The sequence below is a fragment of the Epinephelus lanceolatus genome, chromosome 5, assembly GCF_041903045.1.
Source record: "Epinephelus lanceolatus isolate andai-2023 chromosome 5, ASM4190304v1, whole genome shotgun sequence".
In the NCBI taxonomy this organism is placed as follows: domain Eukaryota; kingdom Metazoa; phylum Chordata; class Actinopteri; order Perciformes; family Serranidae; genus Epinephelus; species Epinephelus lanceolatus.
The window spans coordinates 26,925,641-26,940,883 of record NC_135738.1 but is presented as its reverse complement, the minus strand read 5'-3'; the positions used below and the strand labels follow the sequence as shown (position 1 = coordinate 26,940,883).

The window sequence follows — 15,243 nt, the reverse complement described above, 5'->3', positions numbered from 1 at the left end:
AAAATATTTTACCTTTGGATGACACCACCTCGAGTTTTCTAACTCAGTTTGCTGAAGCTTCATATTAGCTTCAGATAAACCTTTGAATAATTTGTTGCACAGAACAAAGATTGTGGTTTTTGCCACTGAAATTGCATCAGGAAGGGATCTCTTGAGCACCAGTGAAACTAGTTTTAGTTTAGTTACGTTTGGTGAAATGGATCAGGAGGTTAAAGGTTGGTGAGAGACATTCAGCAGATAGATTTGTTGTTTTACAGTCATTAAGGAATCATTACATGTTGTGTTGTGGTTGTCTACCTACTCAACAGTTGTGCAGTTTGCAGTAATAAGAAGTGATCACACACACATCATATTTTTTAAAAGTTTTTTTCACAGGGTTACATATACATCCCAAATGTTTAACAAATGTGGACATAGTTAAAGTTTTCAGGTTTCTACTGGTGAGTCTTCAGCTGCAGGAGCCTCATGTTGTTCCACTAGAGGGTGTAACAGTTTCACTGCTGTTCCCAGGAGTTTTCCCACAGCTGAGACAGAGACACCTTCTGTCGTTTCTTTCCTCGGTGTGAAGACTGTGGGAGGATTTCAGTTTGATTCCCTCTGTTGTGTCTCTGCGTCTGACAGGAACCAGGAGAAGTGTCTGACTCCAGAGGGAGGAGCAGCAGGAGGGGGAGTTACTACTGTATCCACTCCTCTCGCTCTCCAAATCTTTCTCTGGTCCTCACTTTTGTTCAGCACAGGAATTTCAGACTCTGGTGTTAAATTAGCAGAGGTATAAAGTGTCCCTGTTAGTGGCCAGTGTGACGTGTTCACTATGGGACCCCTTAAAGTATTAATTATGTGTTGTGGTTAGTTTGTTGAAAACTAAATCTATGCTCACTTTCCTATGTTGCATCTTTATTCTTGTTTAGGTTCAAAGTTACCAAAGAGACAAAAGTAGCAGACAAAGTGGTAGTAGACAAAAGTAGAGTCAGTCAAAATGGAGGAAAATAGCAATTAGCTAAACTTTGTGTACTACACTTGGTGTCATCCTTGTTGATTAACTGTCACCTTGAAAATCTGCCTGTGTTCAAAGAGAAACTGTCATTGTTTTAAAAACAGTGCCATTTGCTCTATATGCCCTTATAAAAGACAAACCCATTTCCATCATGTTTATTTTTCTCTATAAAACAGGCAATAACATCTATAACTAAATTACATGCTTATTCTATACCTGTAAATCAACTAGGCTATTAAAAATTGTTAGATTAAATTAAATTGATAATTTCTTATTTTCTTTGGTATTTTTTGTCATATACAGATATGCAATGATGATTCATGGGTAATATGTGTGTTGATTTTATCAAATGTCAAGTCTCTGATTATGTAACATAATGATATGTACATGGTAGTGTGCACTAGTGCCAATAATAACTACCTTATACCACTGCATTACATGTTAACTCAGTGTAGACCTGTGACTCTCATGGTCTGCAAAGTGGAATTACTTTTTTTGGCAAAGGAGTCTGGTAGCTTTGAGAGAACGGCTTTAGTTCCCCATCAAAAAAGCCTGTCCTAACTTCTGTACGCTACTGAACCTCCCTGTACGCCTGCAGTCCTTACATACTGTAGGTGCTGTGCTGTTTTAGACTGTTGGCTGTGCTCAGTCATGCATTTATAAGCCATCTTCAGTTCAGCTGTGTTAGATTAAGATTTTGCACTGTAACTGAACTGCAGCTCCGTTTTTCAGACGTACTGCTCTGCTCTCAGGGTTTCCCCTGTTTCCTCCAGTGTGCACAACTGCACTATGGTGCTTTTTTTGTTGTGGTGTGTATAATTCCTCCTGTCAGGCAGCAGTCCAGCAAGGATTGGGCAAAAGCTGTGATGCCCAGCGAAAGCCTAATGTGATGGTGGAGCCAATAAATCAGGCTCTGTTTTACTTTACTCTTCTAACCCATTTAATTTCTGAGCACATATGAGGTTCTGACAAAGAAAACTGACACTAAACTTTCTGTGATTATCTCTTTTATTTGTGGAAAGCATGTTAATAACATGACAGAGGGGAAGATATGGACAAATGTCACATTTGGGCTCATCAGTTTACATCTGCTAATACTCCTTTATTTTATTATTTTTAGTTTCACAGCTCCATGTCCGCCTAAATATTTTTTTTTGTCAATGATACATTGTATTTTTCTAAAGTATGTTATCTTCTTCTTTTACCAGACTTAGAAATCACTTTTTTGTCACAGAACCATCACATTAACCACAGTTTTACTGTCAGGGTAAAAAAAAAGGTTGCATATCAAACAACATACTGCACAAGCTTGTGTAAGAGGAGCAAAGAGGAAAACATCCTGTCAAAATAAAACCCCAACTGACACTCAGTCAAATGTACATTTTCACAATTAACCACATGCCCACCAAAATGCATTGTCTTTATGATACAATGGCATGTGTTTTAAAAACATTAAAAGTTAAGTGTGTGGTACATTTTAAATGTAAAGCAGTTTCCTTGCAGTTTGAATAAGATCTACTGAATACACACCTAGTCTATATTTTAACAATATGTTCACTCAAGTATTTGTGGCATTACATTAGTTTACAAGATTTATCACATTATTTTGACTCCATCACAAACATGAGTCAGTGTGTTTGCCCTCATCGTGCTGTACGTATGTTCTTGTACTGGCACAGGAGCAGGTGCTTGAAGGTGTTTTTGAAAGTGACGTTGCAGAGGGCGTAGCAGGCCGGGTTGATGGTGCTGTTGATGTAGCAGAGCCAGTAGCCGATGGTCCAGAGGGAGTTTGGGATGCAGATGGAACAGAAGGTGTTGATCAGGACCATCACGTTGTACGGTGTCCACGTGATGACAAAAGCAACCAGGATGGCCATGATGGTGCGCGTCACCTTTTTCTCCCTGGAAGAAATGCCCTTCCTTTTCCACTTTGCCACAGCAGTCTGCTTTGTCACCTGGAAAAATCGGAGGAGAAGAGGAAAACATTTTTAAGTTTAAAGTTTTTAAAGTAAAACTAGTTGATTTTTGGGGGCAATTTGGGGGCAGTGAAACAAGCTGTGAATAGAATTTTGGCAGCTCGCTCCGAAGCACAAATCAAACTGGCCCCAAGCCAAAAAAGCTGCCAAGTGTGATAGCCTTATGTTCAGCAGCTAACAGTGGCTAACATTAGCACAACACACATAATAACAGCGGTGAGCAGTAGCTGCTAGCAGCATCAGACACTGACGAAAAAAGTCGTCCTTTAAAGCTGGCATGATACGTGGCTGGTTGCCATTATAGTTTAACAGCACTTGGCAGCGTAAGGGGGAAACGTGGCGGGACAAGAACGAAAGTTAAGGTGGCGAAAGTCCAAGTAGGGCCAGTGGGAGAGGTGGTGGATGGGTCCAACAACCACCGACTTTCAGCCGGGAGAGTGGCGTTTGTGTCCCTTAAGACTATAAAGCCAAACCCTGTTCTTATCTCCTAAACCTCACCATGTGTTTTTGTTGCCTAAACCCAACCACGTGCATTAGTTGTTGGAGAAAAAAATTGCCAATTCAGGTTGTTGTGCTGACGTAGTACATTTATTTTGAAAGAAGACAACGCATGTAACAGGCTGAACTTGACATGGTGTCCCAGAACGTCAACAACCAATGCACCCAGGGTGCCTTGCACGTCGTATGTTGTCCATGAACAAACCTCTGAGGTTGGAGTGAGAATGTGTTGCAGGGACACAAAAATGGAAAAAAAAGAAAAAAAAACAGTTCAATGATCAAACTCAACAACAGGAACATTCATTCATTCATTTTCCGTAACCGCTTACCCCGTTGGCGGTCACGGAGAGGCAGGAGCCTATCCCAGCTGACATTGAAAGAGAGGCGGGGTACACCCTGGACAGGTTGCCAGACTATCACATGGCTAACACATAGAGACAGACAACCATTCACACTCACATTCTCACCTATGGACAATTTAGAGTCACCAGTTAACCTGTGTGTGTTTGGTTTGTGGGAGGAAACCTGAGTACCCGGAGAAAACCCATGCTGACATGGGGAGAACATGCTAATAGGAACATGAATGTCTGAATCAAATATTATGGCAATCCACCCAATATTTGTCGAGACATTTCACTAAAAAACACAAATGTGAACTTTGTGGTGGTGCGAGAGGGTCAGGAGATCACTGAAGTCATTAGTAGAGTTGAGCCAGATACTTTGATGACATGAATATGTGGTACGGATAATGCACTCTTTATGAGTTCGAGTATCCGAGTGTGTTCGGGTAAAATGTGTCAATATCCATACTCGTTACTCGTAATGAAGCTGTGTATCTAAAGCTCAGTACTGACATTGTTGTGAATAGTTTTCTAATAAATAATATGGCAAGTCTATCGCAACTTCTGATCAACTCACATCAGTGTCTGGCTTAAATTAACAACTTTTGGTTAGCCCCCACCCATAATGATACAAATAATTTAGTTGGTTGAACAGATATAGATAGGCTTCATCCTCAAGGGACAATGGATGTCTGTACAAAACCTTACAGCAGTTCTAGCTGTAAATCTGGTCAAATCTGTGATTGCTAATTTGTGTTTTTTTTTTAGCCATCTGAACCATACAGTACGAGCTTTTCCTAAGCAATCAAATTTACCTTGAACAGCGTCCTTGTGGCCAGACTTTGTCTGTCAGCAGCTGAGTTTCCTGGAGAAGGTGGCTGTGTTTGACTTGTCTTATTCCCACCATCTGAGCCTTTCTGTGATGATGCAGGGACCGCAGCATCCTTAGATGTTGACGCCTGGATGCTGTCTGCTGTGGAGTCCACCAGCTCAGTCCTTTCTTCCTGACATGGCCCGTTTCCGTTCTGCTGCTGCAACATTTCCTTCTCCTTCCCATCTCCAGCCTCCACCTTGGCCTCTTTTGTTGTGGTGCAGTTGTTCTGGCTCTCACATCCATCATCCTGACTGTGAGAGGGGCCTTCTCCCAGACTGGTACCTGAGGTCTTCCTGCTGTCCTTTCTCATGCGGCTGCGGCTGGCCTTGGAGATGCGCCAGTAGAGGTGGATCATGATGGCCACTGGCAGGTAAAAAGCTGCTATGGCTGTCCCAAACGTCACCGCAGGGTTTGAGAAGAACTGGATGTAGCACTCACCTGGCGGCACGGTTCTCCCACCAACAATGAACTGCCAGAACAAAATGGCTGGAGCCCACAGGATGAAGGACAACACCCAGGCTGCAGCGATCATCAGACCCGCCATCTTGGTGCTGCGGCGTGCTGGGTAGCTGAGCGGTTTGGTGACACAGAAGTAACGGTCAAAACTAATGATGAGCAGGTTCATGACTGAGGCGTTGCTGACAACATAATCAACAGCCAACCACAGGTCACACACCACCGCTCCCAGGGGCCAGTAGCCAATCACAATGTAGACAGTGTAGAGGTTCATGGAGCAGACGCCAATAATGAGGTCTGCACAGGCCAGGCTGAACAGGAAGTAGTTGTTGACAGTCTGGAGGTTCCTGTTTACCTTTAGAGACACAACACGGAGCAGGCTGTCAGATGCTAATCTTTTTTGGTGCGAGGTGATGTGTGTTGTCTCATTTCTATTAGATTACCACTCTACACACAGGTGCACATGCTGTTTTCTTATCTCTACGTCTGGGTGTATTTTCCAGTGTGTCCCTCTATCTGAAATGATCAAAATAAGAAAACCCAAACCTTTATAGAGAGCATGACCAGGATGTTTCCGATGACGGTGATCAGACTCAGAGATCCAGCCACCAGGATGATGAGTACAATCTCCACTGTCGAGTATGGGCTCCCAGAGAAGAGGCTGGTGTTATCGCCACTGCTGATGTTGGTGGCGTGGGAGAAATTCAGAGTCTCCATTCTGTCTGGTTTTGGATATCCTGCTCACAGATGCTTCAGGCTCCAATCATGTCTGTACAACACCTGATAAACACAAACATTGTGGAGTGATCAGCCTCTTTGCTACTATTTCTGCCTTTTTTGTGATTCCAGCTTGTTCCTGTTGTGTTTGCTTTTTTCTGTCTGCACTGCTACAGATGGAAAATCATGCCTAACTTTCAGTAAACAGTTTGCAGGTGTTTGAGTGTTTTTGAGCTCCTGGCTTGGTGCAGGTGTGGACGATGGACAGGTGAGCAAATAAACGCTGTAGCAGCTGTGTTTAGAAAATACAGCAGTGCCCCACTTACTCCTATCAGGAACAACACATTAGAGGGGTTGGAGTCTGGACAGTGGGTGTTATCCTACAGTGTTAAATCAGCTGCTGTGGTACTTGTAGATGTGATTTAACCTATATTAGGGGTGTCCAATCTTTCTGAATGAGGGCCAAATTATGAGTTATTAAAAAGTCCCATACAAATGAGACAAATGCAAGTCATCTTTCATCAAAAAGTCCTCATATTTCCACCGATCCTGAAAGCAGCAATGCTTCTTTGCTGTGGCCATGTCTGCTACCTAACAGAAAATGTCTGCTATTAGCTTATCGTCCGTTTTCCTTGTTTATCGTCTGTTTAAAACAACACATCAGCTCTGCCTGCGTAGTTTCTTCTTGGTGCAAGTCTACAAACTGTATCATAGTCCTGCCAGCGTGAGGTGAACACAAAAAAATGCCAAGTGATCTTGCTTGATTAGCCAATATTGTGTAGTGGGCCATACTCTGTTTATTTTGAACAGTATGCCAGCGGCCCTACATGGTATTAAATGACACTTAGATAAGAGGATTTTTTAAACCATTTTTGTTTCTGATATCTGGTTTGAGGTATTTCTATATTCATATGAATGGTTTCTTTGCCAGCCCAGTTGCCAGAGGAAATGTTGGCATTGAACCATAAATATGCTACATTTTTATTTTTAATATGTATCATACTAGTGTTTCTAGAGTGAGATAATATATAAGCTGGCTTTGTCATTTGGAGGTGGAGGGCATGGTGGATGGCGTGACAGCAAGGTGAGATGCCTGACAAGCTGCAGACCACTGCTCACGACCAGCATACAACTAACCTGGTTGTAACTCAGTGAGTCACTGCTGCATTTCCAGGGGCTCTTTAAGCTGGATGTTTTGTGGTGACCCATTGCTGTTTTTTTCAGCAGTTTATTGGGCATGAAAAGAGTCTGTTTTTAAAGTAGACATCGTGCTTCAGCTGCCAGGATAGTGGCCTGAAAAATGGATGTTTTTTTTTAACGAGACATGGTTGCATTTTCCAACTTTTCCTCACCATAGCCAAGTGGTATTTGTTCCTAAACCTACCCACACATTAGCCACGGTGCTGTTGAAGCATACAATTTTAACATATCTACCACATAATAATGTGCACATTTGACATATGCACAGTTTTCAGACACGTGTTGCATATCCATGGTTTGTATTTTTCTGGCGATGGGGTTGTTCTTTGCTAATCTTGAGTGACCTGGAAGTCTTAACTCTGATCAAATCTGACCTGACAGGTTGAACAGCATCATGTAACAAGGCCGCCTACACCTCGAGAGAGTTCATTTGAATTTCCCGTTCGGCCTTGAAAATCACACATTGCCCTTTGAGAGTATCTAATCTGCACGTGAGAGCCCATTCAAAAATGTCAAGCTGTGATCTTGATCCTGCAGACTTAGAGGAGTAATCTCCTAACGGCATCTCTGCTCCTCATTATGCTATAGGTACTGCCTGGTCTGAAAATTGGATTTTCATTTGAGAAGTGTCTACGTGTGCTTACAAGTTTGCTCTTTGAGACAGATGTCCAAATAAACCCCATTCACAGTCGGGGTTTTAAGGACAAGACAGGGCAGAGTCTGTGAGTTACAAGAGACTGTTTCAGTGAGACACATTTCCACTGCCTACACTAAAAACCCAGGCACTTATCGTGCTTTGGATAAAAACATCTACTAAACAATATATGATGTGCATATGGGGATACTTGCTCTCTTGTATTTAAAGTAGGCTGTGTATTCAAAATGGCCCTAAGCAAGCAAACAGACAGCAATATACCACAATTAAGACAAAGTACCATCATGGTTACTAGAAAACAAAAACATCAGGAATAGACCTACAACATACACAGCATAGCAATGTGATTAACTGATGTATTCTGATCAGAAAATCAATGTAAAGACACTTAGGTGAGACTGTGAAGGTTGTTGCATACTGCTAAAACCCTGTAAGTGACTCCATTAGGCCACACGATAACATCATACTGTACCTGAGAGATGTTTCCTTCCTGCTCTTACAGCCAGATGAAACTTCATTACAGCATCTCTAACTCTATCACTTACTCATCAAAGACCCATTCTGGGCCTTTTCTGTCACAGATGAGAAAGAGCTGGTGTATGTGTGTGTGTCTGTGTGTCTGTGTGTCTGTGTGTGTCTGTGTCTGTGCCTGTGTCTGTCTGTCTGTGTGTTTAGTTTAGCTGCAATTCTCAGGACCTTGTTTTGACAGCCTGTGACTATTAGGTTTGAGTTGTGAGGATGTTTTGGTCTCATAGTGAGTTAAGTGAGTTATTGAGTTAAATATGTGTTTATATAAGAAGTGGAGTTAGGTTAAAATTAGTATTAGGGTTAGGGTATGTGTTTGGACTTTGATTAAAGGAGCTCTGTGTGATATTAAGAGCACTAACATAGCAGCAAACCACTATTTGCTATGTAAAAACATCGTGGAGTAATGGTGTCCTGAGCAGAGAATAAAGTCATGCTATGTTTGTGTGTGATGTAAGGGGCTGTACACATGCCACAATTTCTGTGCCCTTTGATTCATTGAATTCAATATAGAAGCGTGGCAGGCGTACCCAAATGCCAGACCGATGCCATTGCAGTGCGCACGCCTTCCCGAGTGCCTGTTTTTCAGGGTGCAATGGCTGCACCCTGAGATAAACTGAGTTCAACTTTTGGAACGCAGCAGAGTGCACCACCTGTCATGTGAAAAGGAACAACCAGTCACAGCTGACATACATCTTTGTTGTCTTCCATAAATATCAGTCTGATATATATATGAATAAATATGAAGGGGAAGTTGATCATTTTAGTGCAGGGCTACCAGAGCTTTACATCTGTCCTGCTGACAAAAGGCCTACATACAAACAGCGCCTGGAAAAAAATCAGCTCTAAAATATGGATTTCAGGTAGACAGGCTATGATATAGTACTTGTTGAGATTGCTTAGAAACCTCAGATGCAACCTGCAGCTGTGCTCTTGAAAGCTGGCACAGAAAAGGCACAAGAGATGCACTCAGTGCCTGACCTTGGGTTTTCCAAGCGGTTAAAAACATGGCATGTGTACGGTCCCTAAACCGAGTTTCTCTGTGGTTTGGTGTGGTAGACGGTCCAGCCACAATTGCATGTTAGTGCACTATTCAGCTGACTAGCTAATGTCGGTTACTGCTGATATCGGGATGGCATCATTGCGGACACATAGCATACACCCTCTGGTTATGCCCCAGGTTAACACCATTAGCTGTCTAGGCACTGTTGCCGTTATTAGCACTATTAGCTGCTAGCTGCTGGCTCAGCCACCTCCATGGTGAGAGCCATGTACAGACAACCTCTGAATCATAGATACAATCTGAATATTGTATCGAGCTCCTTTAATCATACTGTGGGGTCAAACCATATTTGGTTCACATGGTCGTATTAAAAGGACTCGCCTATCATTATGGGATAAAACACAGGTCCCCATAAGGTAAAGTATCAGGTAAAGCTGCTCAGAGCGATCGCAGTCCACAGCACTTCTGCCTTCAGCACAGGGTACCTCCCCTTCTCTCCTCTTGTGTCGTGCAGTAGGTGTGAGACAGGCGGGAGGAGAGGAGATGCTGTTTTTGACACTCTTGCTCTCTGGATTTAAAAGTGTGAGAAAGTGGTGCACTATAGTATTAAGGCTATAGCTTTCAGGTTTAATGCTTCTATCAATATGTGATGACATTGTCAATGTGAAAATGAGTAAACGATATCACCTGGCAACTTTGGTGACTTTTGGAGCTGGTGCCAGCTACTTTCATTGTAAAAGAGTTGGCAACACTTTTTTAGGGTTAGGATTCGGTTTCTGCCTCAGGTTAGGTTTAGGGTTGCAGGAAGGCATGTAGCTGACGTAAGGTAGGTTACAAGGGAACTGATGTGAGTCAATGCAGTGTCCTCCTAAGCAGTGGGAAAGACGTGTCTATGTCTTGTCAAAGGTCCTATCAAAATCGGATTTATTGAAGTGAGGTTTTATGAAGTGCTTATCCTTGCCATCATACAGCCATTTCTGAAGGGAAATTGAAGCCATTGTATCTATCTATGTTTTGATCAAAATCACCAGACTCCTTTGACAAAAACAGTTATTTTAGCTTGCTGAACAAGGGAGTTGCTGGTCTACTGCCAGCAACTCCCTGGCAGCAGACCAGCAGTGCCTGTGTTCTGTGAGGTAAAATCACTGAGTTTGTCAAAGTAGTCTGGTAGCTTTAAAGAAAGCATTTAACATGGCTTCAGTTCTCTGCCTGTAAGGGCTGTCTGACGGCAAGGTTACACAGGTAAAGGGACAAATATTCTAAAGATAGTGTAGGCTTAAACTGATGTTGATTATTTAAGTGGCTGAAATATGTTTTGCTGCTTAACCCCCTCCACAGCAGTACATTGCTTAGCTTTTGTGGCATTCTGACTGATATTTTCGGCCACTTGGGGACAGGGGAAATAAGCTGACATATCATCACCAACTGCTGCTTATTTATACAGCGAGCAGATATTGAGCATTTGGAGTCGTGCTCTGGCTACCTGGTGAATTTAAGTCAAATAATCACTCTCACTTAGCTCTGTTTTTGTCTCAAGCACCATCTGAAGAAAAAAAAAAAAAAAAAAAATATATATATATATATATATATATATATATATATTAGCTGCTAAACGTTCCACTATGTTCACCCTAACTGTGCCCATGCAGTGGGTTTTTAGAGGTTTCTTTTTTTTTTTAGATATTTTTTTGGGCATTTTTGCATTTTTGCCTTTAAGGGACAGGACAGTTAAGTGTGAAAGGGGGAGACATGCAGCAAAGGGCCACAGGTTGGACTCGAATCCGGGCCGCTGCGTCAACAGACTTGTACATGAGGCGCCTGCTCTACCACTAAGCCACCGACGCCCCTTAGAGGTTTCTTTTACACTGAAAAACAGTTGCCTGCTGTGGCTGAAATCAGCATTATAAGAGTAGTGAGAACGAACCTACACAGTGACGTTGCAGTCACAGCTAATTATGAGGTAACTCTCACTACGTTTTCCTACTTGTCTCAAATTACAAACCTTTAAGGAGGTTTTCTGTGACAGCTGAGCATCACACTTTTATTCTACTGTTGAATCCGTTTCATTCTATTTTAGCTTATTATAATCTATAGTACTTTGTTTTAATCCTTTTGAATCATATTTATGTGTTTTTTAATATATGACACTTTATTTTATGCAGCTTTGTTTTACATATGCCTTTATGTCTTATGTAGAGCACTCTGAATCAGCCATAAAGTCCCCATGAAACAGAAGTTAGAAAATTTTTAGTATGGATATATTAAGAGAACTGGATACAGTGTTCGAGGCAGGGCTCTGTTTATTCTCATGAAAGTTGCTCATTGGTGCATGGAGCCAAAAAAGTTCAGCCCTTCCCCAGATCCTTGGCATTCTGGGGCCCATAAAGCAAGCATGTTACAGACTTTAGTGAGCTAAGTGGCTAATTTCCACTTAAGCCCTTCGCTAAAATAGGGATGAAATTAATTGATCTTGCGGTTCTTCTAGACATTTGAAATGTTATTGAACCAAGTGGATCAAACCCCAATAGTGAAATGAGTCATTTTGCTGGGTTGTGATGCTCAAAAAAGGAAGTATCCACTGATTTACAGAAGTTTCACAATGTAAGTCTGTGAAAAGGGGTGTTTTAGGGCCCAATGGCATCATGTGACAAACCCTGCCATTGTAATTCCACCGTTTGGCCACCACAAAAATTAGCTTAAAATCCTGCACACGTCCTTGGGGCTTGGTCTTTAGCTACTGTACTGCGATGTATTTCCCAGTGAAACTGAATATTAATAATAGTCTGATACTGATTTGGGGTCTTTAAATGTGCCTTGCCTCACCAGTTTGCTGAGTAAATTTGCACCACCTATAGTAACAAGCTGTCTAATAAGCTTGTGTGAAGATGTTTCTATGTGATGTGGAATTGGTTAGTAACAGAGCTGGAGATGACTACCTGCTCACAAGCCCGTCCTCACTTCTTCCCTTCATTCACACTAATAAGACCTACATTACTGGACCTCCTTAATTGTGATCCAGGGCTACTGGAGAGAGTCACAGAGGCAAACAGTATTTCTCTGACAGGCACAGAAACAGAGTAATTAGATCCAGCAGACGCTGCCTGCAACAGCTGTACCGGTAATATGCTCCTAGGATATACTCATCTGGCAGGGTGGGCTCAGCTTTAAAAAGTCTGTACTGTCTTTGATATCATGAACGACACGACAGTCACCTGCAGAGTGGGTAGTCACGTGCAGTTGAGATGGTGAATCAAGGGGCTTGTTTGCAGAGACAACTTGACGTTACACAGAGCACACAGTTTCATCACAAGCAGCATTTAACGACTGCAGGGATCAAAGTCTTGTGTTTTATTATTTCAGCGTAAAAGGGATTTCTATCTCATAAATGTATTTTATATGTTTTCAGGACAAATATGCTTCTGACGGGAAATATGTGACATCATTCTGGATGTTTGTACAGATGGGATTTCAACTCAACCAGCATTTGCAAAGCATGGGAATACACAATAATGCATGCATATGAGATGAAATGACCTAGAAAAGTGCAGCACATTCACTTAGTTTCAGGCATTGTTTGAGGTTTAAACACTGTTTAATTTGTAAAAGCAACATCTGACAGATTTGAAGTTGTTTTTTTAATTTTAAAGCAAAGGTTCCTGGTGTTATTGCACTCATTACTGTAAGCAGGTTTGTTGTTCTTTCAGAGAAGTGTGTCCTGAATCTGAGGAGTGGGAAATTTCACATCAAGCTGAGCTTTGGCCTCGCACAGCAGTGTAACAGAGAGAAGAGAAAACCACTTAATGTTCAAGGCAGTGCTGCAACTGAGCCAGAATGAAAAAAAAAGTGTAGAGGGGAGAAAAAAACAGAGTGACCAGGGTGGCAAGGACTAGAAAATAAATCTGAAATGATAACGTGCAGAGGAGACAGCACACGAAGGACGGAGTAGATGAAAATCATTTTTAAAAACTGTATTTAAAAAAAAGAGAGAGGTGACTGAGGGAGTTCCTCTCAGGGGACAGGAGTAGGAGAGTTAATGATTTAATAAAAGACTTTTTAAAAAATGATTTCATCTTGCAGGCTTACAGTTTTGGGGAGGAGCTCTCCGAAATCTAATTTCCCTCTTAAACACAAACATATTGTAGTGAAACCAGGGGGATTCCTCAGGAGCAGGGAGACCGGGGAATCCAGAGTCTGGATCTGATGCTGGCGGCTGATTAAAACCTTTTAGCTCAGCACAGAAATGAAGATAAACATTTCTAAAACAGCCGCAGGGGAACAATAAAACCCAGTCCTACTCTACATTATTATCAGAAGCCTCCTCAGGAAGCTGAAACTGCATGTGGAGGGTAAAATTTCAGTCAATATATAGGCTAACGTATCAGATTATATTCCTGGAATTTTCCTTTTGTCTGTCAGTTCGTAATGACATTTTAATCAATATTGCAATCAATATTTTAATGTGCCAATAATGTTGCTTCATATCTCTAAAAAGCATCATTTTGTAATATTTGTCTTATTTGATTTAGCATTGTATAATCAAGCTTTTACTGCTTTACAGCATCAGGAAGCAGATAAAAGAAAAAGATTTTTTGGCTTCATAGGTGCTGAAATTTACTTCATATGTCTCTGTTTAAAGATATTGTAATCTGTTCAAGTAGCTGCTCCATAAGTTAGGGTATTTTCTAAGTTAGTGTCCTTGCCTGCAGCAGAGAAAGGTTATCTTACCTTGTCTGCTGGAAATGACACGGATGAGCTGTTTTAGTTTGGTCCATGTTACCCTCACCTCTGTCGACTCACTGGAGCAGAGAGAGAAGCAGAAGGTAATCCAACATTGATGTTGCCCCTCCTCTGAGAAGAACCAGTGTGTGTGTGTGTGTATGTGTGTGTATGTGTGTGTGTGTTAGGGACAGAAAGACAGACTGACAGCAGGGAGGGGTTATGAGGGCTATTAGTTGCGTTGTATCCCTTGAGCTAGGGTTGCAAATTTGAATAAACAAGGGACAGACAGAGACAGAGACTTATGCTTGTTTCAGGACCATGGAAAGCGCTGCCACACAAACGCAACATATTCTCCTGCGTTATAAAAGCTGTAGGCAATGATGTGGAGAGAAGTTTGAGTGGCTGTGGCATGACATAAAATGGTAAAGCGCTATTAAAAATAGGACAAAGGGAAAAGGGGTTGCACTGTTATTCTGTTGCTGCAGGACGTTAACCTTTAAGTTGTTGTTGTTTTGACCTTTTAACCAAGCCTGTGACGCAGTCTGCCCCAGTTGGTGGATGACCTTACTTTGATGGAATTACCACAAAGAATAATGGACCCTCTTCCACGAAATATTATTGCAAATGAAACGAGGAGCATGTCATCAAACAGGCCTGATGATTTGATATGAGGAAATATTAGATGATTCATTGTGCTTGTCCTGGTGCAGACTTGGTCTGTCAGTTGATTTGCTTGGTTGTAACATAGTAGACGTGTGACGTGTGTGTGCAAGTTATATTCTGTGCAATTACAGTAATTAAATATTACATCAATATTATTTGATGTGGCTGCAGTTATGTCGTAGGAAACTGCGCTGGTGCATCTATGAGCTTCTCTTCTGCAGGTTCATCATTTGTCATGAACACAAATCAATGTGAGGCTCGGGCTGTGTGTCTCCACATATGTGTGTCCTGCACCTTTGGTTTCCTATCTCTCAGGAGCTCTTTTTTACAATTACTAAGACACTTTGGCATGTGTTATTATTTGTAGTAATCATAAATATCTATAAAACAAATAGTTATTAGCAGTATAGTAGTAGCTTGATAATGAATGATAGCACAGACCTTACAATAGAGATTAAATTAGGATCTGGTAATAATGATAAGCAATATGAGTGGTAGGGAATAGTTGGACAATTTGGGAAATGTACTTATTTGCTGACATGAGATAGCCAGCCACTTCCACACACGGTGTAGAACATGTGTGTTTGTCTCCCCACTAAAAACATGCAAGTCAGAGAAGACT

At 41.7% G+C, this 15,243-nt stretch overlaps 1 protein-coding gene across 1 annotated transcript; it reads right to left on the bottom strand.

Moving 5' to 3' along the window:
* Nucleotides 1–1,984: 1,984 nt before the first annotated feature.
* LOC117262028 (muscarinic acetylcholine receptor M2-like) lies at nucleotides 1,985–14,098 on the bottom strand. Its single transcript, XM_033634652.2, has 4 exons — nucleotides 13,965–14,098; nucleotides 5,686–5,919; nucleotides 4,625–5,494; nucleotides 1,985–2,949 (listed from the first exon to the last, which is right to left on the bottom strand). The coding sequence occupies exons 2-4, from the start codon at nucleotides 5,854–5,856 to the stop codon at nucleotides 2,638–2,640; spliced, it is 1,353 nt and encodes a 450-aa protein (XP_033490543.1). The 5' UTR covers nucleotides 5,857–5,919; nucleotides 13,965–14,098; the 3' UTR covers nucleotides 1,985–2,637.
* Between the last annotated feature and the right edge of the window lie 1,145 nt (nucleotides 14,099–15,243).